Here is a 27,418-nt window from a genome sequence, read left to right as displayed (position 1 = left end):
CAACCTACCCAAGCAGTTATGGACATATGCTGTACAGACAGCAGCCCAAATCCGCAACAGGTGTTACAGTAGGCGGCTAGAGCAGACTGCTTATTATGTTTTCACAGGAAAGGCACCTAACTTGTCCAACATGAACATATTTGGTTCTGAATGTTACACATATAAGCAGGACAAAAAGAAGCTTGATTCTAGGTGTGAAAAGGGGATCTTTGTAGGCTATGATAAATATAGTCCAGCATACAATGTGTACAGTCCGGAGACAGGAAAAGTCCTAAAGTGTAGGCAGGTAAAATTCATCACGAAGAGTATCGCTGATAGCCAGACTCAGACAAATTGTGACATTGAGAGTTATGATGATGTACCACTGAAGGTAGTCAACCAGAGTCAGGAACAATCTAAAGAGACTACAGAGACAGGTACAACCGATGCAGATAACACTCAAGGAGAAGGGAGATATCCCACTAGACTGAGAAAGCCTCCACAATATTTAAAAGACGTATAATGATGATGAAAGTGAAAATGTAGATTATTTCTACAGAGTGACTTATGGTGTACCAAAAACATTCAGAGAGGCTATGGACTCTAAGGAGTCAAAAATGTGGACTAATGCAATGAAAGAAGAAATGAACTCTTTCACAGAGAATGAGACTTTCACTTTGACTCCCCTGCCAAGAGGAAAACAAGCAGTGGGAGGCCGCTGGGTATATACAGTAAAAGAAAGCCCAGATGGATCTGAGACTTGTAAAGCCAGGTATGTCGCAAAAGGGTATGGTCAGGTGGAAGGGAATGACTAAAAAGAGACTTTTTCACCAACAGCTAACATGACCTCTGTTCGAGCATTGATGCAGGTGGCTGTACAGGAAGACTTAACCCTACACCAAATGGATGTAAAGACGGCTTACCTCCATGCTCCAATGGACTGCAAGGTATATATGGAGCAACCAGAAGGCTTTGAGGTCAGGTCAAAGACAGGAGAGCACTTAGGGCCCAATTTACTAAGATTCTAAATAAAGAGTACTAAATTGCGTGTGCACTGAAAAAGTTTGCGCGTGCTGTTGTTGTGTGGTTTGCGGGTGATCAACTAAGATTGTGTGCGCAATTGATAACAGGTGCAAACAGCAGTATTTAAATGAGGTGTTGCGTGTCTTAAGGTTTGCGAGCGCAAACTCTGCGCCATGGAGAGTCTGGATAGAAAGCACAGTCACAAGTCACAAGCGCAAAATTAAATTTGACGAGTTGGAGTTAGAGATATTAGTGGAAGAGGCAAATAAACACATTCATGAACTACAGCAAAGAAATTTAAACATTACCAAAAGAAACGCAATATCGGAGAAAATCTGCGATAGAATAAATGCATCACATAAACGCGTCACACCAACGCAGAACCGACGGCGTAGGGTACGCGGCGACGCACACCGCACGGCGACCCTACGCCATCGGCTACGCCGTCGATTTAACGCAGAACCATAATTCAGCTCGAAGCTGCAGTCTGTCTGCGCTGATCCTGACACAGCGGGTCGGAGCGGATTTGGTCATGATGTTTAACCTGTGTTTTGTGATTAATAAGCACGGGTTTTAATTAAATGTAATTTACGAAGGATGATTTCACGTTCAATAAGATAAGTAATCAATAAAATACAAAGTTTTGGCACAAAGGCTTGGCCTGCTTGTGGGCGAGTGGAGGAGGGCATAATAAGAGAAGGTGGCAAGATATAAGGCGAAGAACTAAAGAAAAAGTGGCCTTTAATAAAACTTGTGCAACCATTTTTAAAATAGCATGCAGCAGAATAAAGACTCTCTCTCTGCATATTCTTTGATTTTGGATGTTGCCTCCTTGCCACAATAACAGCAGCAGCAGATTAGCACCTTCCTTTCAAACGTATTAAATACAGACGCAATCACAATACGCGCAATTACTTTCAGGCTTGGTAAATCTCATTGCGCGTGGTAAATGGAGCAATTTGCATCTTCCCCTCCCAGTATTTAGCACTCTCTGGCGGTTACGCCCCATATTGATTATTCATCAGGGCAAAAGTACTAACTGAATTGCGTGTGCAATTTAGCGCATTTCAGAGACGCAGTCCTCTTTGCACGCTGTTAGTAGATCAGCTCGCACATTGGTTTGCGGGTGCTGTCAAGTTTGCACAGGTTTTTACGCACGCAAACCTTTAGTAAATCAGGCCCTTAGTGTGTAGACTCAATAAAGCATTGTATGGGTTGAAACAGTCTGGACGTAACTGGGACATGTTACTACATGATCACCTTACAGAAAATGGTTTTGTACAAAATGATGCTGATCATTGTGTGTACAGTAGAGAATCTGAAAATGGGGAAGTGATTCTGTTGGTGTGGGTAGATGACCTGCTCATAGCAGCAAGTAACAATACCTTACTCAGTGATGTAAAAGAGATGCTGAAGAGAAGGTTCAAGATGAAAGATATGGGTCCGATTAAATACTTCCTGGGTATTGACTTTAGTCAGAAAGAAGGAGAGGTCAAAATGACACAGAAGAGACACATAGAAAGGGTGTTGGAAAAATTTGGAATGTCCGGATGCAAACCAAGATTCACCCCATGTGAGCAGAAGTTAAACCTGGACAGTGAGGGTGAAGTTGTTGACCCAATTGGTTATAGAGAGATGGTTGGCAGCCTGATATACATTATGACGTGTACTCGACCTGATCTTAGCTGGGTTGTTAGTAAGCTGTCACAGCACTTTGCAGAACCGAAGCAGCAGCATTGGGCTGCAGCAAAGCACCTACTGAGGTATTTAAAGGGCACCGTAGATCAAGAACTACACTACCAAAAATGTGAGAAAAACTTACAGCTTGAAGGGTACAGTGATGCTGACTGGGCAGCTGACAAAAGTGACAGGAGGAGTACAACTGGATACTGTTTCAGTTTAAATGAGGGTGGTCCTGTCATATCTTGGAAGAGTAGAAAGCAGCTGACGGTGGCACTATCCACCTGTGAAGCAGAGTACATGGCACTTGCAGCCACTACTCAGGAGAGTATGTATCTTGTACAACTACTTAAAGGTTTGGATGGCAGTAACCAACATGTACCTGTTAAAATATATGAGCACAACCAGGGAGCGATAGCTTTGTCCAAGAACCCAGTATGCAGACAGAGAAGCAAACATGTTGATATAAAGTATCATTTTGTACGGTCTGCACACACAGAAGGGAAAATATCTATAGAATACTGTCCTACTGTGAACATGGTCGCTGATGTTCTAACCAAGCCAGTGTCAAAGGTGATACTTGAGAGGTTCAAGAGGTATTTGTTTAGATAAAAGTGAAAGTTGTCGGGTGTAATTTATTTTTGACATTTTCGCAAGATCGCCAGAATGAAAAGTGTTTTATTTTGAAGTTATGGTTTAATTTACTAATGTACATGTCTTTGAGTGGGAGTGTTAAGTATATTTGACAATATACCAGTTACAAAGCCATGTTGGTGTAACCAAGTGCATGAAGGGATGACATGATGGGATGACATTATAACGTGCCTGCGCGCACTGTTCTGAGCATGCGCAAGAATAAACGGTCGGAGAAAAAAGTTCTGGATTCTCTTGACCAAGGAAGAAGACGTGTGTTAGCCTTTTTGTCCGTGATTCCGTGAATGCAATTTATTTAACCATCTCGGGTGGCTGCTGAAACGCAAGACTGCTGCAGAAATGTCTACTGCTACACTTACCACTCTTACCACTCTGTCCCCCGTGCTGAGGGAGAGGGCTGTCCCCCAGCCCTCTCCCTCCACCCCCCCCCCCGGCCCAGACTCTGTCTCCCCTTCTGCCCTGAAGCACTGCGCTGCCCAGCTCGCTCCGGAGTTTACCAACATCTTTAACACCTATAACAGATCCTGTGCTGGACCCGATGCAGTTTGCATACAGAGCCAACAGATCCACAGAAGATGTTGTGAACATGGCTCTGCACTACGCACTCGAACATCTGGATACGGCAGGCAACTACGTCAGGTTCCATTTTGTGGACTTCAGCAGCGCCATCAACACCATCCTCCCATCCGTCCTGGAGAACCAGCTTTCCCTGCTGCAGGTCCCAGTCCCCACTAGGAGGTGGATCACTGACTTCATCACCAATAGGTCCCAGCGGGTGAAGCTGGGCAAGTGCATCTCCAGCCCCAGGTCCACCAGTACCGGCTCCCCGCAGGGCTGCGTTCTGTCCCCTCTCCTATTCTCCCTTTACACCAACAGCCGCGTTTCCCTCCACCCCTCGTCAAGCTCCTAAAGTTCGCTGACGACACCACCCTGGTGGGCCTCATCTCCAGGTGTGACGAGTCGGCCTACAGGAGAGAGATCGAGCGGTTGCTGAGTTGGTGCTGTCACAACAACTTGGAGCTTAACACCCGCAAGACAGTGGAGATGGTGGTGGACTTCCGGAGGAACGCAGCCCCTCACCTTCCCATCGTGCTGGGAGACACACAGGTGGACTCTGTAGACTCTTTACGCTTTCTGGGAATCAACATCACCAGGGATTTGAAGTGGGAACTGAATTCCACGGCCCTCCTGAAAAAGGCCCAGAAAAGACTGTTCTTCCTCTGACAGCTGAGGAAATTCAGGCTGCCAAGGACCATGATGGCCCAGTTTTACACGACCAACATCGAATCCATTCTCACCCACTCCATCATCACCTGGTTCCCCGCTACAGCTGCAAGGGACCTCCACAAGCTGCAGCGTGTGATACGCTCTGCGGAGAGAGTTATTGGCTGCCCCTTGCCCTCCCTGAAGTCTCTGTACGACTCCAGGGCATTGAGGAGGGCTAGGAAGATCATGGCCGACCCCTCTCACCCTGGCCATGGCCTCTTCACCGTCCTTCCCTCTGGTAGGAGGCTGAGGCTACCCAAGGCTGTGAAAGCCGCCACAGACTCAGCTTCTTCCCCTCAGCCGCCAGGCTCATCAATGACTCAGGTGCCCCCCCCCCCCCCCCCCCTACAATTACAATTTATTGTATATGCCTGCACTTTATTTTTGTTTATTCCTTCACTGTGGTGTTTGTGTCAGTGATTTATTTATTTATATGTGAAAACAATATTCCGAGTGCGCACACTGTTACCACGGTGACAAATTCCTATGTGTTTAACACAAATGGCAAATAAAAGCAATCTGAATCTGAATCTGAATCTGAGTGACATCATGGAGGGTTTGTACAGTTCTTCTTTTACATTCTAAGAACCATATAAGGACATTGGCCCGGTTTCCCAGATCAGTTAAGTAGTTCTTAACAGCGAAAGACTTCTTTCAAACCTTCTTAAGGAGCCTGTGAAAGAAAATCGCGTTTCCCAGAGTTGCTCTTAGCTTAAGAATCTCTTTCATTAAGAAGGAAATGAAAGATGCTGCTGACCCAGTCTTTACAACCATCTTAGTGAACAAAGACTCACAGATCCAGCCGCGTCAGGCAAATCAATATCACAGCAAGCAATGACATATTAAAACAATGACCCCGCACAAATTTTGATCTATTTTATACTTTAGATTTATATTGTTTAGCATTCATTGGTGACAGCAAAGGGGGGAAAAAAAGAAAAATAAGGAATAACAAGTGTGTTCCTGTATATGCTTTATGCATTACGCACAAATAAAACGATCATCATGAATATCATTTATTTGATAATGGCTGCTATACAGCATGTTCTCGCTGCAAATCAACCACGTCGCCGTGCGCGAAGCAGAACTGTTTTTATGAACGCATTGGTGCGTCAGCACTTCAGACCCCTGGACGTGCTGTCGGACCGGGCTGTCCAGACAGAAAGTAACTTTTTAGTTACTTTAAATAAAAACATTATTTTAAATGTTCCCATTAATGCCCGTCTAGCCTTCATTTCAGCAGGTACGGATTTGCATTGTGCATCGTGTTCTGCATTCTAAACAGTCTCCCCGCTTCTTCACTTCCTGTGTCAATAACGTTGGTTGCTTAGCAACAAGCTGAGAACGGCCAATGAGCTTCAGCAGCAGCTGAAGAACGGGACCTTTGATGAATCGTTCATTACAGTCCTCAAAAATGGTAGCATGTCGGTTTATAAGAATCTTTTTGCCCAGAAGAAAAAAGAGCGAAGACAACGACCAATAACTATTTTCTTCTCTTGAAAAAACCCCATTCCACCACTGCCTTTCGGAGAAAAAGACGCTACAGCGCGGAGTCGGGATGAAGCGGCTCAGAAGAGCAGTGGAATACGTGCGAGGCGGGGCTGATCTCTGCAATTCGAAGCCCTCTATAATTGTAAAAATAATTTCACTTACATAACCCCTGCGAAAAACCAGGGATTTCTGTAATTCCACGTTGCGAAACTCGCCTTCTTTTGGCTCGCCATGACCGTCATGTTTTTGAACGCACACACACTACGTTTCCTCTGGTCTCTTTTTGTGGGGAAAAAAAGCTTAATTGTAGCCAGAAATAACGGAGTACCGCACCGTTTGGTAGTGTTAATTGCGGGACTGAATTTAAAAAGTAATGCGTTAGAGTATTAGTTACCGCAAAACTAACGGCGTTACTGTAACCCGTTACTAATTAACGTTAGTCCCAACACTGTTCTCCACACCCGCTGTGTCTCCAAACATCCGCAAATACAACGTTGATAAATGCAATAGTGAAAACGGTCAAGCAGCTAAATAAACTTCAGAATATGAAGGATTCCGTTTTACTAGTCAGGAGGAAATGTGGTCCTATATGCTGAATGATCGTTAAGTTAATTTGTCCTTTCGTCCATCTTTCACATTTAATGAAAACAATACATTTCCTCATTGTTCTCTTACCAAGACTACTTCTTATTTAGTTGCAGTCTTGTTTTCATCATGAAAAAGGGTCATTGAATTATTTTTATCATCTTAATTTTTCATTGTAACGCACAGGCAGCAGGGAATTAGTGCGTTAGGTAGCAGTGCTGCGTGTGAAAATGCGCTGATAGTGATCGGTGATCGATTTGCCTGGCATCGATTGATTTGGTTTCAGAACCGGACAGCTCCTCCAAAGAGCTTCTGAAAGAGCGAAACTAAAGGACGGTGTTAAGAAGTCATCTGGGAAACACCCGTATCTTAGGGTACCTTCTTAGTTGAAACCTTCTTTGAACCTCTCTTAAAGGTATTGTGACATCATTTTTAACATGCTTTTAACACTATTAAAAGTCTTGGCCAACATCCCTCAAATGTGTCTAAAAGGGTGTAACAAGAAAAATTTCACTCCAGTACTCCATTCCTGGCTTTTTATGACGGTGTTTTTTTGCGCCGTGAAAAACGCGTCCTTTTCCCCCTTTCCTGTCAATCATTGCCCCGCTCCTCCTCCCAACCTCCTCCAACCCAACTACACACTTCTGCCGGCGTCTCCACACACACGCGCACACACCGAACCACAAACACCCACACACAGACCAGACAGGGCGACTACAGCCCGGGGATGAAGTCCGTGATGGTCACGGACTTCTAACAGCGGCGTCGGAGAGTTAAGCCGGGAGCGACAGGCGAAGCATGCACGGAAAAGCAGCACCGCAAAGTAGTCCACCGCAAACAATCATAAAAATAAAGGCATGCAACCAGCAGTGTCCCCTTATCTTAAGTCCAGTCAGTGGCCGCGGGTCTTTTTAGCAGTTGTCCTCCGGTGATGAGAACAGAAGAGGCTCTAAACAGCTCCGTGTTAAGCCTTATTTATGGTTCCGCGTTAAATCGACGCAGAGCCTACGCCGTAGGGTTCAGGGTACGGTGCGCGTCGCTGCGTAACCCTACGCCGTAGGCTCTGCGTCGGTGTAACGCGGAACCATAAACCAGCCTTTATGGTGCGCTGGAGAGGAGAGGAGGCAGGGAGCTGGGTGGAGGGGGCGGTGATTTAGCGGGTCTATACGTAACGGCCCGCCACCAAACCACATGCGCCGTTTTTGCATAGTTATGCGGAAAATCCCAGAAAGCACACAATACACTGAATGTTAAAAGTTCGTTGTTTTTTGGGTGTAATTGATGTCAAGACACCCAACAAAACACAAAAAATCAAGAAAAATGTGTTTTTCATGTCACAATACCTTTAAATCCTTAAGAGAGGTTGGATCTGGGAAACCCGGCCATTATTGTTATTGATTTCTCCTTCTACCAACAAATATACTTAAAAATCATTATAGTACAGTTTAAAATCAACAAGGCCGACCCCCGGGACCCTGAACATGAAGAAGCAGTTCTAGATAATGGATGGATTATTTTATTCATACAGTAAACTTGCATACAAACAAACACTTTGCCATGACAGAAACCTGACAGTCCAGTAGTGACGTCCTGTTTGGAACAGGATGTGGGTGAGAATAAAGACCAGGATGAACCTTGTTGTAACTTCATCTTGGCTGATTGTAGTCTCAAGAGGAGACTCTTGAGACTGAACTCAACACAGAGACACTGAAGAACCAGAATCAGACCAGAACCCGAACCCAGGATAGAGAGGTTCAGTGAATGTGGTGTTGAAGGTGTGGAGGTGGATCAGTCTTTCAGAGGAGACGCTGTAGAAGGACAGAGTTCCAGCAGGAACGTCCACGTACACTGCTACTCTGTCACAGACGGAGGAAGAGGAGGAGGAAGATGTTACTCTGTTATTGTGACAGACAGAGTACCAACCATCATCAGAACAGGACAGACTCCAGGAATGATCGTTCCATCCAAATACACAGTCATCAGAGCCTCCTTTCCTTCTGATTCTTCTGTAACTCACAGATACAGAAACTCCCCCTCTCCACTGGACCTCCCAGTAACAACGACCCGTCAGAACTTCTCTACACATCAGCTGAGGCCAGGAATCAAACCTGTCTGGATGATCAGGATATGACTGATACCCCCCCATACGTGTCATCTTCCTGTTGTTGTCAGACAGTTGGATGTTGTTGTTGACTGTGTTTGTGTCGATGGTGAGTTGACAGGAATCTGATGGAGAGAACAAACAACCCAACTGCAGTTATTATTGATCTGTCATTGATCATTGATGGACTCATGAATGAGTGACAGTGAGAAGATTGTTGAACGTGTGAATGAAATAAAAACACACTTACATTTCCTCAGACCTGGTGTCAACCATTGTTGTCCAGCAGGCTCCACCCTGAAAGGAGGAGGGGGGTCAGACCAGCTCAGTCTCTCTCAGCAAACATGGACATTACATGGCTCTCACACACGGATGAAGAAACAGTCCAACACTTGGACGGATGCACTTCAATGCAGCATCTCTGAAGTCGAGTGAAGGTGCAGCTGTTATTGTGCTGTGATGGGCCTGAAAACCACACTGCTGTGGTTGTGGTATGTTTACTGGGTCAAGAACGGCTCAGAGTTGTGAAGTGCATCTATCAGCTCTGCTGCAACACCAGATGAGCTGCAGCAGCTCCATCTGCTCAAAGATCTCTGCTCAAAGTGTCATGGAAAACATTCAGACATTATATGGTTTGTAACAAAAGGCCAGCAGCTGTAAATAACAGGATGAGAAGAGGGGGATATAAAACATGTAAATGCAGATGAAAGGGTCACGTCTCTTTTGTAATGTAAACCTTCCTCTAAGAGGACTAGCATCCACATGCCGGGTGTAGGTATCTGTATTTTACTCTGTGCAATTAATAAAAAATGCCACAACAAAATCCAGAGAGCCACAAAGATGATGTCCACAACGACACCATGAAGAGTCCAGCACACTGATGTCATTCTGTCTTCCTACCTGAGAGTGTCCTGTCTCCAGCGGGGATCCTCCAATCCAGCAGACCGAAGCTTCCCTGCTGACTCTCCTGGATGGTTGTAGCTCAGGTCCAGCTCTCTAAGGTGGGTGGGGTTGGAGCTCAGAGCTGAGACCAGAGAAGCACAGCCTTCCTCTGAGATCAGACAGCCTGACAGCCTGCAGACACACAGCACAACACACATGCAGAGACTCTGAGAGAACTGCTCTGAGACTAAAGCTGACTCTGTCCTCGTGTTCACCTGATGATGGCGCTGAAGGAAAAGTCAGAGGATCAGCAGAAACACATCAAAAATCTTTCAATATCAACCACAGTTCTAACGGTCAACAGTTGAACACTTGGTGGATTCTGACCTGAGAGACTCCAGGTGACAGTGTGGACTCTCCAGTCCAGGACACAGCTTCTTCAGTCCTGAATCCTGCAGGTGGTTGTTACTCAGGTCCAGTTCTGTCAGACTGGAGGACTGAGAGCTGAGAACTGAGGACAGAAGTGGACAGATGTTCCCTGAGAGGTTACAACAACTCAACCTGCAGAGGAGATTAAAGAGAGATCATGAGGTTATTTAGGAAAGTTTGTGTATAACATTTCATGTACAAGACAACTCAAAGGGCTTAAAATAAAAACATCTAAAAAATGACTTGAAAATGTAAGAACTTAAATGCAGTAATTAAAGACAGGCAGACATAAGTCAATAAAAAGGTTTTCTACTTGACTTAAGGCTATAGAGAGTTTCAGCATCCCTACACCAGACAAAACACCAGAAACACTAAAGAAGATTATAATTTTTTTCTGTCATTTTCTGTTGCCTCCATGTAGAAGTAACAGAGGAAATGAATCACAGAGCGATGGTGGTGTGGAGTGAATTACCAGACCTTTGGACTTTAGATAATATGATACGCTTTCAGAAGAAGCTCAAGTTATTTTTGTTTACTCTGGAGAATAAAATGGACTGTTAAGAATTGATCTATTGATTTGTTTATCGTGTTGACACTGTTTCCTTTTCCTCTATTTCTTTTGTGATTGTGTGTGTAGTTTTGCTGAAGGGGTGTGGGGGGAGTTAAAATGTGAACAGCACATGATTATTTGTTGTATCTCACACTGTCCAGAAAGTTGTTGTTTTGGTAAAAAATGGAAAATATTTTTTATTCTTTTTAAATTGAGCTATGCATTTGATTTTTCTTAATATTTAGTTTGAGAGGGTGATGAGAAAATGTAAATGCCATTGTGCTGATTATAATGTTATTTTTTGTACTTTGAGCAGGTGTCCTAGTGTCTGTTGTCTCTGAGTTGTGAGCATTTTGTTCATGTATTTTAATTAATGATAATGTTGTAATTAAGCTGATGATTCTGACGAGACCCCAGAGAAACTGCTGTGAAAGGTCAGCAGTTAACGGGGATCTAATAAAACAACCAAGCAAACAATTCTAGTGCTCAACAGTTGAACACTTTGTGGATTCTGACCTGAGAGACTCCAGGTGACAGTGTGGACTCTCCAGTCCAGGACACAGCTTCTTCAGTCCTGAATCCTGCAGGTGGTTGTTACTCAGGTCCAGTTCTGTCAGACTGGAGGACTGAGAGCTGAGGACTGAGGACAGAAGTGGACAGATGTCCCCTGAGAGGTTACAGTCATTCAACCTGCAGAGGAGGTTAAAGAGAAACCATGATGTTATTTGAAAGTTTATTATGTCATTTAACAAAGAAGTTAATTATATAATATCAATGAATACTGATTATTTCAACTAATAATAAGTATTGATCATAGTGATCGCTGCATTTCCCTTCTCTGCATGTAAAGTTTCCTGAGATTAATCATTGAGGAGAACTGGTCCCACATGAACCTGAATTTAGTTGAACAGTGAATTTAACTGGTTTCCTACATGAACACAACATGTGATTGTGATTCAAACCGATGTGTCCGTGTTCGTCCTTACAGAACTTTCTTGGAGGCTTGGACCACTGGCAGCAGCCTCCGTAGAACCTCCTCTGAAGCTGAGAACTTCTTCAGGTCAAACACCTCCAGATCTCCTGATGACAGTAAGATGAAGCCCAGAGCTGACCACTGAGCAGGAGACAGTTCATCTGTGGAGAGACGTCCAGACCTTAGGGACCGTTGGACCTCCTCCACCAGAGACCGATCATTCAGTTCATTCAGACAGTGGAACAGGTTGATGCTTCTCTCTGCAGACAGGTCCTCACTGATCTTCTTCTTGATGTACTCAACTGTTTCCTGATTGTTTTTTGAACTTCTTTGTTTTGGTTCCATCAGACCTCGTAGGAGAGTCTGATTGGTCTCCAGTGAAAGACCCAGGAGGAAGCGGAGGAACAAGTCCAGGTGTCCGTTTGGACTCTGTAAGGTCTTGTCCACAGCACTCTGATAGAGGTCAGTCTCTGCTCTTTTTTTAAACCACCTGGAGGTGTTTCTTTTTTCCTCCAGCAGGTTGACTCCAGACTTGATGAAGGTCCGATGGACATGAAGAGCAGCCAGAAACTCCTGAACACTCAGATGGATGAAGCAGAAGACCTGGTCCTGGTACAGGCTTCTCTCCTCTCTAAAGATCTGGGTAAACACTCCTGAATACCATGAAGCCTTTCTGACATCGATGCCACACTCTCTCAGGTCTGGTTCATAGAAGATCAGGTTTCCTTTCTGCAGCTGCTCAAAAGCCAGTTTTCCCAGAGATTTGATCATCTTCCTGCTCTCTGGACTCCAATGTGGATCCGTCTCAGCTCCTCCGTCATACTTGACCTTCTTCAGTTTGGCCTGGACCACCAGGAAGTGGATGTACATCTCAGTCAGGGTCTTGGGCAGCTCCCCTCCCTCTCTGGTTTCCAGGACGTTCTCCAGGACCGTAGTAGTGATCCAGCAAAAGACTGGGATGTGGCACATGATGTGGAGGCTCCGTGATGTCTTGATGTGGGAGATGATTTTGGTGGACTTGTCTTTTCTGAACCTTTTCCTGAAGTATTCCTCCTTCTGTGGGTCAGTGAACCCTCTGACCTCCGTCACCATGGAGACACACTCAGGAGGGATCTGATTGGCTGCTGCGGGTCGTGTGGTGATCCAGAGACGAGCAGAAGGGAGCAGGTTCCCCCTGATGAGGTTTGTCAGTAGCACGTCCACTGAGGTGGACTCTGTAACATCAGTCAGGACCTCATTGTTGTGGAAGTCCAGAGGAAGTCGACTCTCATCCAGACCGTCAAAGATGAACACAACCTGGAACTCTTCAAAGCTGCACATTTCTCTGGTTTCAGTGAAGAAGTGATGAACAAGTTGCACCAAGCTGAACTTTCTGTCTTTCAGCACATTCAGCTCTCTGAAGGTGAAAGGAAGCAGGAACTGGATGTCCTGGTTGATTCTGCCTTCAGTCCAATCCAGAGTGAACTTCTGTGTTAGGACTGTTTTCCCGATGCCGGCCACTCCCTTCGTCATCACTGTTCTGATTGGTTCATCTCTTCCAGGTGGTAGTTTAAATATGTCTTCCTGTCTGATGGTTGTTTCTGCTCTGTGTGGTTTCCTGGAAGCTGCTTCAATCTGTCTGACTTCATGTTCAACGTTGACGTCTCCGGTTCCTCCCTCTGTGATGTAGAGCTCTGTGTAGATCTGCTTCAGAAGGGTTGGGTTTCCTGCTTTAACAATCCCCTCAAACACACACTGGGACTTCTTCTTCAGCTTAGACTTCAGCCGCTTTTTACAAACTGCTGAAAAAGAACCTTAATAAAAGTGGAAAAAAGAAACAAATTAGTGTTTTCGAAAGTTCAACTTCATTCTCCTAAAGAATAGGGAGGTGAACCGTATGGGGGTATTATTGTTCCAATATTATTTGTGTGTGCGTACCTCAATCTGTGTGTGTGTAATAAGATTTGTGTGTATTCACATTTGTCGTATTCACATTTGTGTATGTGTAAAAAGATTTGTGTGTCTGTATTCACATTTGTGTGTGCGTAAAAAGATTTGTGTGTCCGTATTCACATTTGTGTGTGTAAAAAGATTTGTGTGTCTGTATTCATATTTATGTGTTGTGCCACAGCGGGTTAGCTTGGCTGTCTAGTTATCGAAGGGTTATTAATAATTGTATTAATAATTATTAATAATTAATAAAGTTGACTATTTATCAAATTGAATTATCAAAAATTATAAAAAGATCCTCGGGGCACCACCCTGTTCCTTAAGCAGGGAAATGATAACTTTTAACAGCAGAAAATCAGTCTCAGATGACCATCTCAGAGCACTGGCTCTGCTCAAACAATCAGTTTGTGACCAACACTTGCATGAAACAACAGAAACCACTCATTAAAAATCAATCAGAATTTATTTACATACGGGTATCAAAGCAGATGTAATTAAATACCCAAATAAATCCTGATGGCACACTACATCACTATAAAATCATTAATTAAGAAAAACAACAATCAATAAAAATGAAATGAAAGTTAAATGCATGGAATGTAAAATAAATCAAATGCAATAATAAACATGATATCAACGAACATCTACGGTTAAAACATTGTGGCTGCATAAAAATGGCTGCGGTGTTTAAAGATGGCAGGACTCTGTGGTATTTAAAGATGGCGGGACTGTAACCAAGCCACGTGCAATCAGACCGGATGGTGATCCCCATGATCAACTGCAGAAAACAACGACTACCAGATAATCAAACACGATAATGATAACAATGATGATGGTGTATGCAGTAATCTCAGTTTGGAACACAGATTTAGCTCTGAAACGCTCCAAATGACTGATAACCAGGGATCACGACTTCACACAGTTCTGAACCACCCTTAAGTCCTACTGATCACTGCTCACGGCCTCACGTCTCCTCGGGATCCGGATCGGGTGCCTGCGGGCTTTGTGGACTGCGGGTCGCAGTCCTGCTGGGGGGTTTCCCAGTCAGGCTCTCGCGTCCCGTCCCTTCCCCTGAAACGGATTAGACAGCGACGGGGCCGCCTCGTGCCGGGCCGTGCTTCCGGACCAACGGAGGCTCTCACGCATTCCTAGGCGCGGCGGGGGACCGGTCTCTCCTTGCCGTGCTTCCCTGCTCGCCGGTCGCCGACGCGCGGCCGTCCGTCCAGGAAAACATTCCGATCCCTGCGCGGTCAGCAGACAGGGGCTCGGAGCGGAGAATGGGGCTTCAGTCGGAGCGTTCAGTCGCAGTGTCCCAGTCCGATGGCCGAGAGCGCATGGGCGGCGTGAGCTCGGATCTGTAAAACTTAAAGAGGACAGAGTTTAGTGAGAGGTCGGAGCCTCCCGGGGACCGCGGCTCCGTGGACCGCAGGTCCAACGGACCGGCCCGATCCGATGCGGGCCTTACACCTCCCCCCAGCCGGCGGGAGAAAAGGAGATGGGATCTTGGCCCGGAGCCAAAAGATCCAGCTCGGATGGGATGAAGTGGAGAAGAGAGAGAAAAAAGGAGCAACCGAGGGATTTGAGTCCTCCGCGCGCTGCGGTGATGTCATCGGTGCCTCGTTCGCGATTGGATGCGCGCCGCTTGTAGGCGCCGCCCCCCACACGCAAGGCATGCTGGGGGTTGTAGTTCATGGCAAGGCAGCCATTTTTGGAGGCACATTACAGCCGATTTTCAGCTGAGCAGTTTCAAAGTTGAATATACACATTCACAAAATGTTCATACATTTATAAGTTCAGAGTCCACATGAGCATATGGGCGACGCCCAACATATGTGTGCGCAAAAAATCAGCCGGGAGCTCTCGATTGGCTGTCTTTGTACACGTGGATTTTGACACACTTCTGCCGTGGCAAATCTGTAAATGCGATCCGTGTGTAAAACGATTCGCCCGTAACAATTCCTTTGCCCTGAGCTCGGACTCACAGGCTCACGCCAGGCTACAGTAGCAATACAGCCTTCACACCACTAGTCGGCGCGTAGCACTCAGTCAGTACGTTTACATGCAGCAGTTCAATCGGGTTTCTGATCGTATAAGAGATCGTTCGGACTTTTAAACTGCATGCAAACACCTGAACCCCATCTACTTCGGACCTATGTCGGACATTTAGTAATCGGGTTGCATATGGAGTAAGATAACTTCCAAAAAGATGTGTCCATGTTATAACTATTCGTATTCGTAATGATAAACATTTGTATGTAAATAAAAAAGTTGTACCCCAAATTCTGCTGTCACACACATGAGTCTGATAAATTATTAGGGTTAGGATTGTTTTTATGTGAGTAAGAAATTAGGTACGAAATTTAACTTTTACGTCTCATTTATTCATTCACACACGCACTAATATACTTGGGAAACAGTTAGGCACCAAATATAATATATTTAAAGGAGCCGTCTGTAAGAAATGGCCAAAACTGGTACTGCAGTCACTTTCAAAATATTGTTGAGCGGCGTGTACCCTCCCCCTCCTCCCCCCGACCAGAGGTTGCCAGGTTTTTCATCCAACACGTTCGTAGCGGCTGCTGCGATAATTAGAGCCGAGCTGGCAACCCGGATGCCGAAACAATACTGACTTGGTGATTGGGAGAAAGGTGGAGGGTGGAGCTTCAGAAACAATACTGACTTGGTGATTGGGAGATAGGTGGAGGGTGGAGCTTCAGAAACAATACTGACTTGGTGATTGGGAGATAGGTGGAGGGTGGAGCTTCAGAAACAATCCTGACTTGGTGATTGGGAGATAGGTGGAGGGTGGAGCTTCAGAAACAATACTGACTTGGTGATTGGGAGATAGGTGGAGGGTGGAGCTTCAGAAACAATACTGACTTGGTGATTGGGAGATAGATGGAGGGTGGAGCTTCAGAAACAATACTGACTTGGTGATTGGGAGATAGGTGGAGGGTGGAGCTTCAGAAACAATACTGACTTGGTGATTGGGAGATAGGTGGAGGGTGGAGCTTCAGAAACAATACTGACTTGGTGATTGGGAGATAGGTGGAGGGTGGAGCTTCAGGCCAAAACAAAAAATGACAACATCAACATCAGTTGAGGGCTGCAACTCCTCTTTTTAAACTGGAATATCCTGGCTTGAGTGCTGTTGTCAGTGACATAAGTATTTGAAATGAACATGATTTTTAAATGTCTGTTGACATATCGGGGTCATTTTATGATTCGTTTTATTATTGCTCTTACATACAGCTCCTTTAATTTTTCTACATATTTTCTCATCAACAAAACACATTTAAATTTTTTCAAATAACGAAATAACACATTTGAACTATTTTTCAGACAATAAAAGAACTGAAAAAATCTGAAAAATTGTTCAAATATGTTATTTTGTTACTTGAAATTTTTAAAATATGTTTATGTAAAATATGCTTTGTTGGTGTGAAAATAAATTTTTCTTATTTTTGTGAGGGGGAATAGGCTATATATTGTTTAGAAACTTAGAAATATATTTTGGTCATTTTAAAACACTAAGTTATTTAGCAGGATAAAAACTTAACAACGTATTATTATATATAGGTTGTTAAAGGAAAAAAAATGTGCGTATTTTATACATTGGTGACACAAAATGAAGGTGAGAAAAACCAAGTCATATGTAAACAGGGTAAACCAAAGAGAAATGTATCAAAAAAACATAATTAATGTTCATTTTTTCAATTAAAGATTTGTAATGAATCACTTTACTCTTTTGGGAGGGGGGGGGGCTCCAAGGAAAAAAAGGTTGGGAACCACTGCTCTAATATAACATGAATAGTTATAACATGGACACATCTTTTTGGAAGTTATCTTACTCCATATGCAACCCGATTACTAAATGTCCGACAAAGGTCCGAAGTAGATGGGGTTCCGAACGATGTCTTACGGTCAGAAACCTGATTGAACTGCTACATGTGAACGTACTGACTGAGTGCTACGTGCCGACTAGTGGTGTGAAGGCTGCATTGCTACTGTAGCCTGGCGTGAGCCTGTGAGTCTGAGCTCAGGGCAAAGGAATTGTTACGGAAAAATCGTTTTACACACGGATCCATTTACAGATTTGCCGCGGCAAGACAGCCAATCGAGAGCTCCCGGCTGATTTTTTGCGCACACATAAATATGAATACAGACACACAAATCTTTTTACACACACACAAATGTGAATACGGACACACAAATCTTTTTACGTACACACAGATTGAGATACGCACACACAAATAATATTGGAACAATAATACCCCCATAGAACCGACACTGATAAACTCTAACGTTATGATGAGCTGTCCAATATTGAGTAGAATCACTTTTACCACCAAAACACCTCTGAACATTCAGGACGTGGAAGTGACAAGAACATCTGGGTGTCCTGGAGTCTCTAGTACCAGGATGTTAGCAGTACAGCCCTGATGGGTCATGGGTTTGTGGGTTGTTGTGTTCTTGTTATGTTGTGGTGTCTGTGAAGTGGATTTTCCTGGTTTAGGATTTGAAAACACCATAAGATGATCTGATTAAATAATCTGTAGAACCATCAAGACAATCTGGAGTTCAGCAGGATTCCTGGAAGAGGAAAACCAGGACTAAAATCTACTCTGGGGGGGGGGGGGGGGGGTGTTGTGGCTGATCTGTGAATGTTGTTTATCTCTTGAGGCATTATGGGTCATTTAGCCAGCAGCTTAAATGTTCATAGAAATCCTCTTACTGCTCTGCAGATGCTCAGCCAGCTCCTCCTGCTTCATTGTCCTCAGGAAGTTCACTGTGATCTTCACAAACGCCTCTCTGCTGCTCCTCCTCTGCTCTTCATCCTCACCCTCCAACACATGCTCTAGGGATTCTGGGTAATCTGGACTCAGACCCCTCTGGATCTTCTTCAACTCGTTCTTCACAAACAGGACAATGTTGTCCTCCAGCAGCTGGAACGAAGGCCACATGAAGGACACAATCAGACTGAAACCACAGAGACAAACATCAGGTCCATGTTGGACAGACTGACAGTCCACTGGTCTCCAGAGACCAGCATGGAGACAAACATCAGGTCCATGATGGACAGACTGACAGTCCAATGGTCTCCAGAGACCAGCATGGAGACAAACATCAACAGAACAGGTGGAGAAGCAGTTGTTGTTAGTGTACAGACCTGAAAGATGGAGTCCAGCTGTGTCTGATGCTGCTGGACAGACGGACCGCTGGGGGACTCTGAGATCTGCTGGTCCACTCTGTGGAGGAACCAGGAAGAATTAGCTCACATCATGTCTGTCCTCACAGAGACAAACAGCAGATGAAGGTCCATGAAGTCCTTTTTGGATGAGGACAGTCCATCAGAGGACTGGTGGTGGTGAAGGTTTACTAGTCCTGCTGATCCAACGAGAACATGTGACCTCAGTGAGAGCTCTGCTCATTCACACATTCACAAGATCAAGTTCTGCTCCAAGAAAAGTTATGATATCAAGAAGACGGACAACTGATGGAGACATGAAGCAGCTGAGAAATCTGGATCATCATCAGGATCAGTCCTCTGGAAGGTAAGACCTCCACATGTGTCGACCAGAGGAAAAAGCTCCTGACAGGAGATGAAGATCTATGAGGAGGAAGCTCAGATCACCAGGTGATGGAGGACCACAGGGGTCCAGGACTACACGGATCTACTCAGGAAGAAACATATGGACACGCAATGGTCATGTCACACATCAAATATGGATTCACCGACTGGTCTTCACCACTAAAACGACACTCAACCAAGTAGAATCACTATACAAAAGAGCAATAAAAATACTTGACAAAAAACGGTAAAATACCACCATTGTCATATACTTAGAAAATATGGTCTGCTCAACTTCTACAACTTCACTGATTTTAAATATGCCTGTGCCATATACAAAATACTAAAGGGCCTAGCTCCACCTCCTATGTCTGCCTACGTCACGCAAAACGTGAATGCCCACCATACCACGAGGGCAACTGCAAGAGGTGACTGCATGATCCCACACAGACGCACATCATGTGGACAGGCAGTACTCTCAAGCGTGGGTAGCCGCATATGGAACAGTCTACCAACTACCATAAGAGAATGTGACACATATGCTACATTTTAAGTTAACCTGAAAAAAATGGTTGCTACACAGACAAACTTGTGACCATGTTTGACGTAACCGCTGTTATCATGTAGCACTGTCATACTGTTATTACTACTACCTCTCCTTTAGTTAATATTGTTTTGTATTGTTTTTTTTTCCATTCCCACAGTTCAATGACCAAAAACTAAAATCAATCCTTCTACACCACATCTAAACCAACAAGCATGACCCGGTTTTGCATTGCTGCAACCCCATTCCATCTACATCCCCCCACCTTTTTTTTTTCTCTTTCTTCTCAAGTCCATAACCCCATACACAACGCACTTTATACCTCTACTCTGCACTTTATAGCTGTGACACTTTACAGCACTTTACTTATGAATGCAAAAATACTATGAAATGTGTTATGTGGTTCAATCAATCAATCAATCAATCAAATTTTATTTATATAGCACCTTTCGTCCAGGTACATGAAATACAAGGTGCTTTGACATTTTGATTGAAAAATAAGCATAATAAACAAATAAAAACTGGGAGACCAAAAAGATAAAAACTGAGAGACCAATGCACCCTGACATACAATATAAAATATATAAAATTTATAAAAAGATAAAAGTTAAAGGATTAAGGCTAAAAAAAATAATCAGTCCACAACAATAAAAATAATAAAAACATTATAAGAGATAGATCAATAAATAAAACAGATACCTTTAAAAAAAAATTTAAACGGAATAAAACTAAAACTATAAAATGTGATGCTACATAAAAGCCAGACCAAAGAGATGAGTTTTTAGTCTACGTTTAAAAATGTCCACATTTCCAGCTCCTCTCAGATCCTCCGGCAGGCTGTTCCACAGTTTTGGAGCATAGTGGTTAAAAGCAGCATCACCAAATCTTTTAGTTCTACTCTGTGGAACAGCTAGAAAAGAAGAGCCAGAGGATCTGAGGGGCCTTCCTGGTTCATAGAATAAAAACATCTCTGAAATATACTCTGGCGCAAGCCCATGTAGCGCTTTATAAACTAATAAAAGAACTTTAAAATCAACACGAAAACTAACAGGTAGCCAGTGTAAGGTTTTTAAAATGGGCCTAATGTGTGCTCTCCTTCTGGTCTGAGTCAGAAGTCGTGCTGCAGCGTTTTGAACCAGTTGCAGCTTGTTGATGGTATTCTTGGGCAGACCAGTAAGAAGAGCATTACAGTAGTGTATCCTGCTAGTTATGAAGGCGTGCATTAGTCTCTCCGTGTTGCTCAGAGAGAGAAACGGCCTCACCTTAGAAATATTTTTTAAATGATAAAATGCTGTTTTTGTGACACAGCGTACGTGTGATTTGAAATTAAAATCTGAGTCAAATATGACTCCTAAATTTCTTGCCTCTTTGCTCGGGTTTACTCCATATGTATTTAGTTTAGAGGCCAGTTTCTCTCTCTGGGCTTTTGAACCGACGATCAGTACTTCAGTCTTGTCCTGGTTTAGCTGTAAAAAATTCTGCGACATCCAGGCCTTAATATCTAAAATACAGTTAAAAAGTGAGTCAATCGGCCCAGTGTCATCAGGAGACACGGCCACATAGAGCTGTGTGTCATCAGCATAACTGTGGAAAGAGTTGCCGTGTCTCCTGATGACACTGCCCAGGGGTAACATGTATAAATTAAAAAGTAATGGTCCTAAAATCGACCCTTGTGGTACTCCATAGGTAGCCTCATAGTGTTTGGAGACATTATCTATTGAGATGAAGAATTTTCTTCCACAAAGATATGAAGTGAACCACTTTAAAACAGTTCCAGCTAGGCCAACATGCTTGCTTAATCTATCTAAAAGAATTTGATGATCAATAGTATCAAAGGCAGCACTCAGGTCAAGTAGTACCAGAACTGAGGGTTTATTCTTGTCAAGGTTTGTTCTGATGTCATTTACTACTTTTAGCAGGGCTGTCTCTGTACTGTGATTTGTCCTAAAACCAGATTGAAACATTTCTAATGTAGCGTTGAATTTAAATTTTAAATAGGCACTTAACTGAATAAAAACTAATTTCTCTAAAATTTTACTTAAAAATGGAAGATTAGAAATTGGTCTATAACTGCTGGGTGATAAAATGTCCAGGTTCCCTTTCTTTAAAATAGGTTTAACTAAAGCAGTTTTAAGATCAGTGGGGAAGACGCCTAGCTGTAGGGAATGGTTTACAATGGCCAGTATGTCTTCAGATAGTGAGTTAAAAATTGTTTTAAAAAGGGAGGTTGGGATTGGATCAAGGGAACACGTGGAGGATTTCAGTTCTGTTACTACTTTCCTCAGCGTGTCAGCATCAACCAGGTCAAAACATTCATACCTCACGTCACATTTCATACAGGATATTGGTAAAAGTGCAGCGTGCTTGTTTTGCTGGCAGATACCAGACCTGATGTTTATTATTTTCTCCCTGAAGTAGCCAGCAAACTCTTCACATTTAGATGCTGGAAGCTTACAGCTATTATTTGTTTTTGGATTTAAAATATAATCTATTGTATTAAAAAGCAGTCTGGGGTTATGGATATTGGTATTAATCAAATTTGAAAAATAATCCAGGCGAGACTTTCAAATTTCTTTGTTGTAGTTTTTAAGTTTTTCAGTAAGTATGTTTTGATGAATTTCTAGTTTTGTTTTTCGCCATCTGCGCTCTGCAGCTCTACATTCTCTTTTTAACTTCATAGTAAGATTATTTTTCCATGGAACAACACTTTTTGTAGTTAGTTTCTTGATTTTAATAGGAGCGACTGCATCAAGTACTGTTTTCATTTTATGATTAAAATCATGGACTAAAATTTCACAGGATGATGGTAGGACTGTATTTTTGCAAGCTATAACATGTGATGAGAAAGTTGTGGCTACTTGAGGGGTGATGTATCGTTTTCTAACAGTGCGTTCTGTGGTGTTTTTTACAGCATGATAAAGACTATTAAAAAATACACAGCTGTGGTCAGAAAGAGCCAGATCTGTAACAGATGATATGTTGATGCTCAAACCATATGATATGACTAAATCTAATGTATGTCCATATTTGTGAGTAGGTACGTTTACATGCTGTTTAAAATCCATGCATTCCAATAATTCTAAGAAATCTTTGGCTCTGGTATCTGCCAGATTATCAATATGTATGTTATAATCTCCAGTTAAAATACAAGAGTTGTAACTCGTGTGAATGACAGACAATAGTTCTGAAAATTCTGTTAAAAAAGAAGAGAAAGATAACTTAGGAGCTCTGTATATGGTAACTGCCAGGAAGCGAGGCTGAGAGTTTAAAATAGTTACATTGTATTCAAATGTGTTAAAAGTGCCCAAATCCACATCCCTGCCCTTCAGTGCCTCTCTGTATATTGAGGCTGTGCCTCCACCTTTTTTCCCTTCTCTGCATGAGAAGGAAAAGGTGTAGCTGGGTGGACAGGCCTCTAGTAGTGTGGCAGGAGCATCTGCGCCCAGCCAAGTCTCAGTTAGAAAGAGGCAGTCAAGATTATTGTCACTGATGAGTTCATTCATGCAAAAAGATTTGTTTGCCAGTGCCCTTATGTTGAACAGAGCCATTTTAATTTCCGTCTGTCTTGAAAATGAAAATAAGTTTCTGTCAATGTTAACTGTAATCAGATTGTTTACAATTGTTCCTCTAGTAGCTCGTGTTGCAGTAGTATGTCTAGCTGATATAATGGGTTTGATAAAACTAGCAGGGGTGGGTGGGGTATTAATTAGTCATGATGTAATGCAGTGCATTATGTTTTGTGCCAGTATCTGTGTTCCCCTATGGTCTGGGTGCAATCCATCCCGTTTAAAAAAGGCAGGGCGGCCCCAGAAAAGGTCAAAATGGTCAATAAAAGTAAGGTGGTTGGTTGTATTATTGTGGTATTGGTTATATTATTGTACTATTATATTTTTTTAACTGAACATTGTATTGCTCTTAAACTTGCTTGATTTTTTATCCTAGCCGGGGGAACTGCCAATGGGAATTAGCCAATAGGCTACATTTGGGCGCATCTGCTTTTATTTCTTAAATGCGTAATGATGTGCACTGTCCCTCCTTATCAAATAAGAAAAATTGAAATTGAAATTGAATTTCCTAACATGAGGACTGATTTATATACATTTAAGGCATTTAAATACATCTCACCTCTCTGAAGACTGCTGGTCTCCTTTAAATTCAATTAATCTTTCATTTGACCAGTCGCTCTTCAAGGACAAACAGCTGGGTTCATGTTCAAGAGAGTCTCCTTTCTGATGGACCCTGATAGAAGACAAAAGTTCAAAATGTACATATTCTATTCATATGAAAAATAAGTTATACAGATAAAAATATTTAGTCTATTCAAAAAGTATTAAACATAAATCATTGCCAGCATTTAGATACACTCACCTCTTTACAGCAGAACGTTGGTCTCTTTTAAATTCAATTAACCAGCCCTTTGAACGGTCGCTCTTCAAGGACACACAGCTGGGTCCGTGTTCAGGTTCAGGTCTGGGTCCAGGTCCAGGTGCAGGTGCAGGTCCAGGTCCAGGTCCAGGTTGATTCCTGTAATAATGATGTTTGGTGAGTCTTGATCTCTGACATGCAGAAGAGATCAACAGTTAGAGATTCTCATCTCACCTCTGAGCTTTGCTCCGACTCTCATGTTCCCCACACAGAGAGGTTTTAGAGGGAGGGACTCCCTCCTCTCCGTCCTCACACTGGTCCATTCTGCTGAATTCACGTCCACATCAGCACACACACACACCTTCATCTGCAGAGGAAACACACATCACTGGTGCTGCACACAGATCAGCTCATCCTGCTCTGGTTTGTTCCTATTTTGCTTTTTTTGTTTCTACTGAGCAGTAGAGGTCACTTGGCTCTATTTTAATGTTTGTTTCTTTCGTATCCTTCAAATGTTGGAAAGGGTTCCAAGTGATCAATAACATAACATTACATCGTCACGTCAGACGTTGGCTACGCCCACTGATAGTATTCAACAGGTTAACAACTTTTCCTCAGGAACGGCCGCGTCCGCCCCAGGAACTGGCGTGTCTGCCTCAGGAATGGGCACGCGCCCATTCCTGAGGCGGACACGCCCGTTCCTGAGGCGGACGCGCCTCAGAAAATAAGACGTAAAATACGACACACTCTACACACCGGCCCCTATTCGGCAGGATAAACAAACAAACAAAACTCACAACCGTCAAATGGACCTCTGATGCCATGTAAAGCTTAGAGATGGGTCTCTCAATAATACTGGACTCAGTTTTCAACCTCACAGATCTTCCAAGATTATATGGAAATACTTCCAAAACTTTTGCAAATATATCTGTAACAGCTGCAGCGTGGAAGAGGTGGAAAAGGTGTAATGTGCTCTGGGGGTTGGTAGTCTAGCGGCTGGAGGATCCAGGTTCAAGCCCCAGAATGGCAACCACAATGAACCACCTTGGGCCCCTGAGAAAGGCCTTAACCCTAATTGTTCCATGGTGTCTGTGTCTCAGATGTAAGTTGCTTTGGATAAAAGCGTCCGCTAAATGACAGAAGTAGTAGGAATAGTCCTGTTCAGATTTAGATTTAATTCATGGACGATTTCTAGCTCCCACTGCCTCATCATTTTATTATTTCCAGATGACCTTTAGTGTGGTACACGCCGACCAAAACAATGCCTTGACTGTTCATTTAAATGTGATATCATTTCTCTTGATTAGAAGTAAGAGCCAACAAAGTTCTACTCTGGATGTCTTAGCTGTGTTCATCTGATTAGTTAACTAAGTTAATGCTCATCATCATGTTTTAATCAGCTAAGTATAAGAAAAACGTAGAGCCTTACCTGGACGGGTGATTCCTGACATCAGGTCTGGGTGGTACAGGTTACCAGAATAGTATGTTTTAACGTTCAGAACACAGTCGTTACAGGAGAAGTCTTATCAGTCTGTGTGTCTTGTGTTAAAATACCTGCGGTGTTGTTAACGCAGGTGGAACGAGGAAGCGTCTTAGGACAAAACTCAACTTACCTGTTAGTCAACTGCAGAAGACACTTCCTCTTTCTGAGTGTGTGATGCAAAAAGATAAACAAAGAATCTCCTCACCACTTCATATATCAGTATATTACATGAAGTAATTTAAAAGATCCTACTGAGCCTACTGTTATTGGTCTTTTGTTAGTTGTGAATTTATGGTCGTCATTCAAAATAAAACCTCACACTTCACAGGGAAGTCCACAGCGGCCCGGGAGGGAAAACCTCCAACCATGGCAGACAACATCAGTTCCAAAGTTTCAAAGGGTTTCTGTAGAAGAATAAATTATGGTTCTTGAGATTGCTTTTTGTTTATTTTTTAAATAATTAAAGGTTTGGAGTTTCGTGAGATTAGAAACCTATTCTATTTGCTTTATTCTTTATTTTCATTATTAAAGTTTTAGAACTGCAAGTCTTTCCTGATTAGCCTCAATTCAAATATCTAGGTTGTGTGGAGGTTTTGCTAAAAACTATATCTCCTTCACTGCATTTATCAGCCTAATTTTCTGTAGAAAATGTGCTAAAATTAACTTTATGTTTTGTTTAACGTATGACACATGTAAACAACATTGAAAAATGACCATAATAAATACAGTCATTCATTCAGGGAAATACAATAAGTACAGTAGGACAGATTGTGACTGCCGCGGCATCCTGACTCCATCGATTATATCAGAGCTGCTCAGAGCTTAACTATGGAACTTAAGGGCCGCTCGGTGGCGCAGTGGGTTAAGCAGCAGCTCATATATTGAGGATAAGTCTTCCTGCAGTAACAGGTTCGAATCATGGCTATATTGAAAAATAGTTCAAAATTGGTTCAAAGGTGAACATTTTTCCACCGGCTATTTGAAGACGTTGATTAAATGTTCATACAGTATTTTGACCAAATTTCACCTTAATTTCCAATATTGGTTTTTCAATGCAAAATTTCAATGTGATTTACTACTTAAGGTCCAAAATTACGTTCTTCGGCCCGACGTGATGTATTGCTTTTATAAAACGGTTACCAATAATGTTAATATGAAAGAGGAATACTCAATCTATTTTATGTGGTTTTTAATTAATCAGAAATACATATTATCCCGTAAAAATAGCCCCACTGTGGAAAAAAGTAGTCCCATCTCTCCAGATGTAGTTCTGCATGTCGTCTTTTTTTTGGAAACACAGCCGAGTTTGAGAGAGCGTTCAGTGCCATGAACCACGTTCTTACAGAAGCCACAAACAGAATGAATTTGTCCACACTGAACAATCTACTATTCATCTCTGTAAATGGACCAGATGTTGCGTCCTTCCCGGCCCACAGACGTGCGGAGATGTGGTTGAAGCAGGGACACCACGCTGCTATTGATCCGCCAACCGGAAAGCAGAAAAAAAGGCTGAAGTGCGTTATCAGAACAGACTGTTTTGGTCTGACGGTCAGACTCTGACCTGTACCCGATTAACTACAAAAAAAAAAAAAAAAAAAAAAAAAAAAAAAAAAATTTTGACAGCACATTATTTCATGTTTTGTGTTAAACTGATATTGGGAAAGAATTTAAAAAATATTTATTTTGTTTATTTTTATTTGGCACATTTAAAAACAATATTAGGAGAAAATATTTCTGCAAATGCAGTGGTTCAGTTCATGTTCAGAATAGGCCTACCGCCTACGTTATGTAGCTTAAGTGTAAGGTTTACACAAGAAACAAGTTTTCATATAGCCTATACTGTTGGCCCGCTGTTGTGTGGTAATTTTTTAGAATAAAAATGTTTCTCAAAATTATCCCCACCTCTGGTTTT

General features: G+C 42.8%; 1 protein-coding gene across 2 annotated transcripts; it reads right to left on the bottom strand.

The window, feature by feature from the left end:
- Positions 1–8,187: 8,187 nt before the first annotated feature.
- On the bottom strand, positions 8,188–25,708 carry LOC133448239 (NLR family CARD domain-containing protein 3-like). Of its 2 annotated transcripts, none has more exons than XM_061726585.1 (12): positions 25,453–25,708; positions 24,258–24,390; positions 24,027–24,182; positions 23,784–23,897; positions 18,713–18,791; positions 18,278–18,488; positions 11,627–13,406; positions 11,157–11,330; positions 10,049–10,222; positions 9,680–9,853; positions 9,030–9,076; positions 8,188–8,904 (listed from the first exon to the last, which is right to left on the bottom strand). In XM_061726585.1, exons 2-12 carry the CDS (start codon positions 24,344–24,346, stop codon positions 8,372–8,374), a joined length of 3,531 nt encoding a protein of 1,176 aa, XP_061582569.1. In that variant the 5' UTR covers positions 24,347–24,390; positions 25,453–25,708; the 3' UTR covers positions 8,188–8,371. The 2 variants fall into 2 exon arrangements, 1 of the variants encoding a protein (XP_061582569.1); XR_009782955.1 differs by having other exon boundaries at positions 8,808–8,904; positions 9,030–9,372.
- Between the last annotated feature and the right edge of the window lie 1,710 nt (positions 25,709–27,418).

Source organism: Cololabis saira, chromosome 8 (assembly GCF_033807715.1).
Source record: "Cololabis saira isolate AMF1-May2022 chromosome 8, fColSai1.1, whole genome shotgun sequence".
Lineage (NCBI taxonomy): Eukaryota > Metazoa > Chordata > Actinopteri > Beloniformes > Belonidae > Cololabis > Cololabis saira.
Note: the sequence above shows the minus strand (reverse complement) of the source record. Positions and strands in the feature narration are given on the sequence as shown.

Coding starts and splice junctions, on each gene's coding strand:
- LOC133448239 (XM_061726585.1), bottom strand. CDS start 24,346: ATGGACCAGTGTGAGGACGGAGAGGAGGGAGTCCCTCCCTCTAAAACC. Junction 13,407..18,277: donor GGCTGAGCATCTGCAGAGCA/GTAAGAGGATTT, acceptor ACTTTTATTAAG/GTTCTTTTTCAGCAGTTTGT. Junction 9,077..9,679: donor TGGAGACAGGACACTCTCAG/GTAGGAAGACAG, acceptor TCCTCCTTTCAG/GGTGGAGCCTGCTGGACAAC.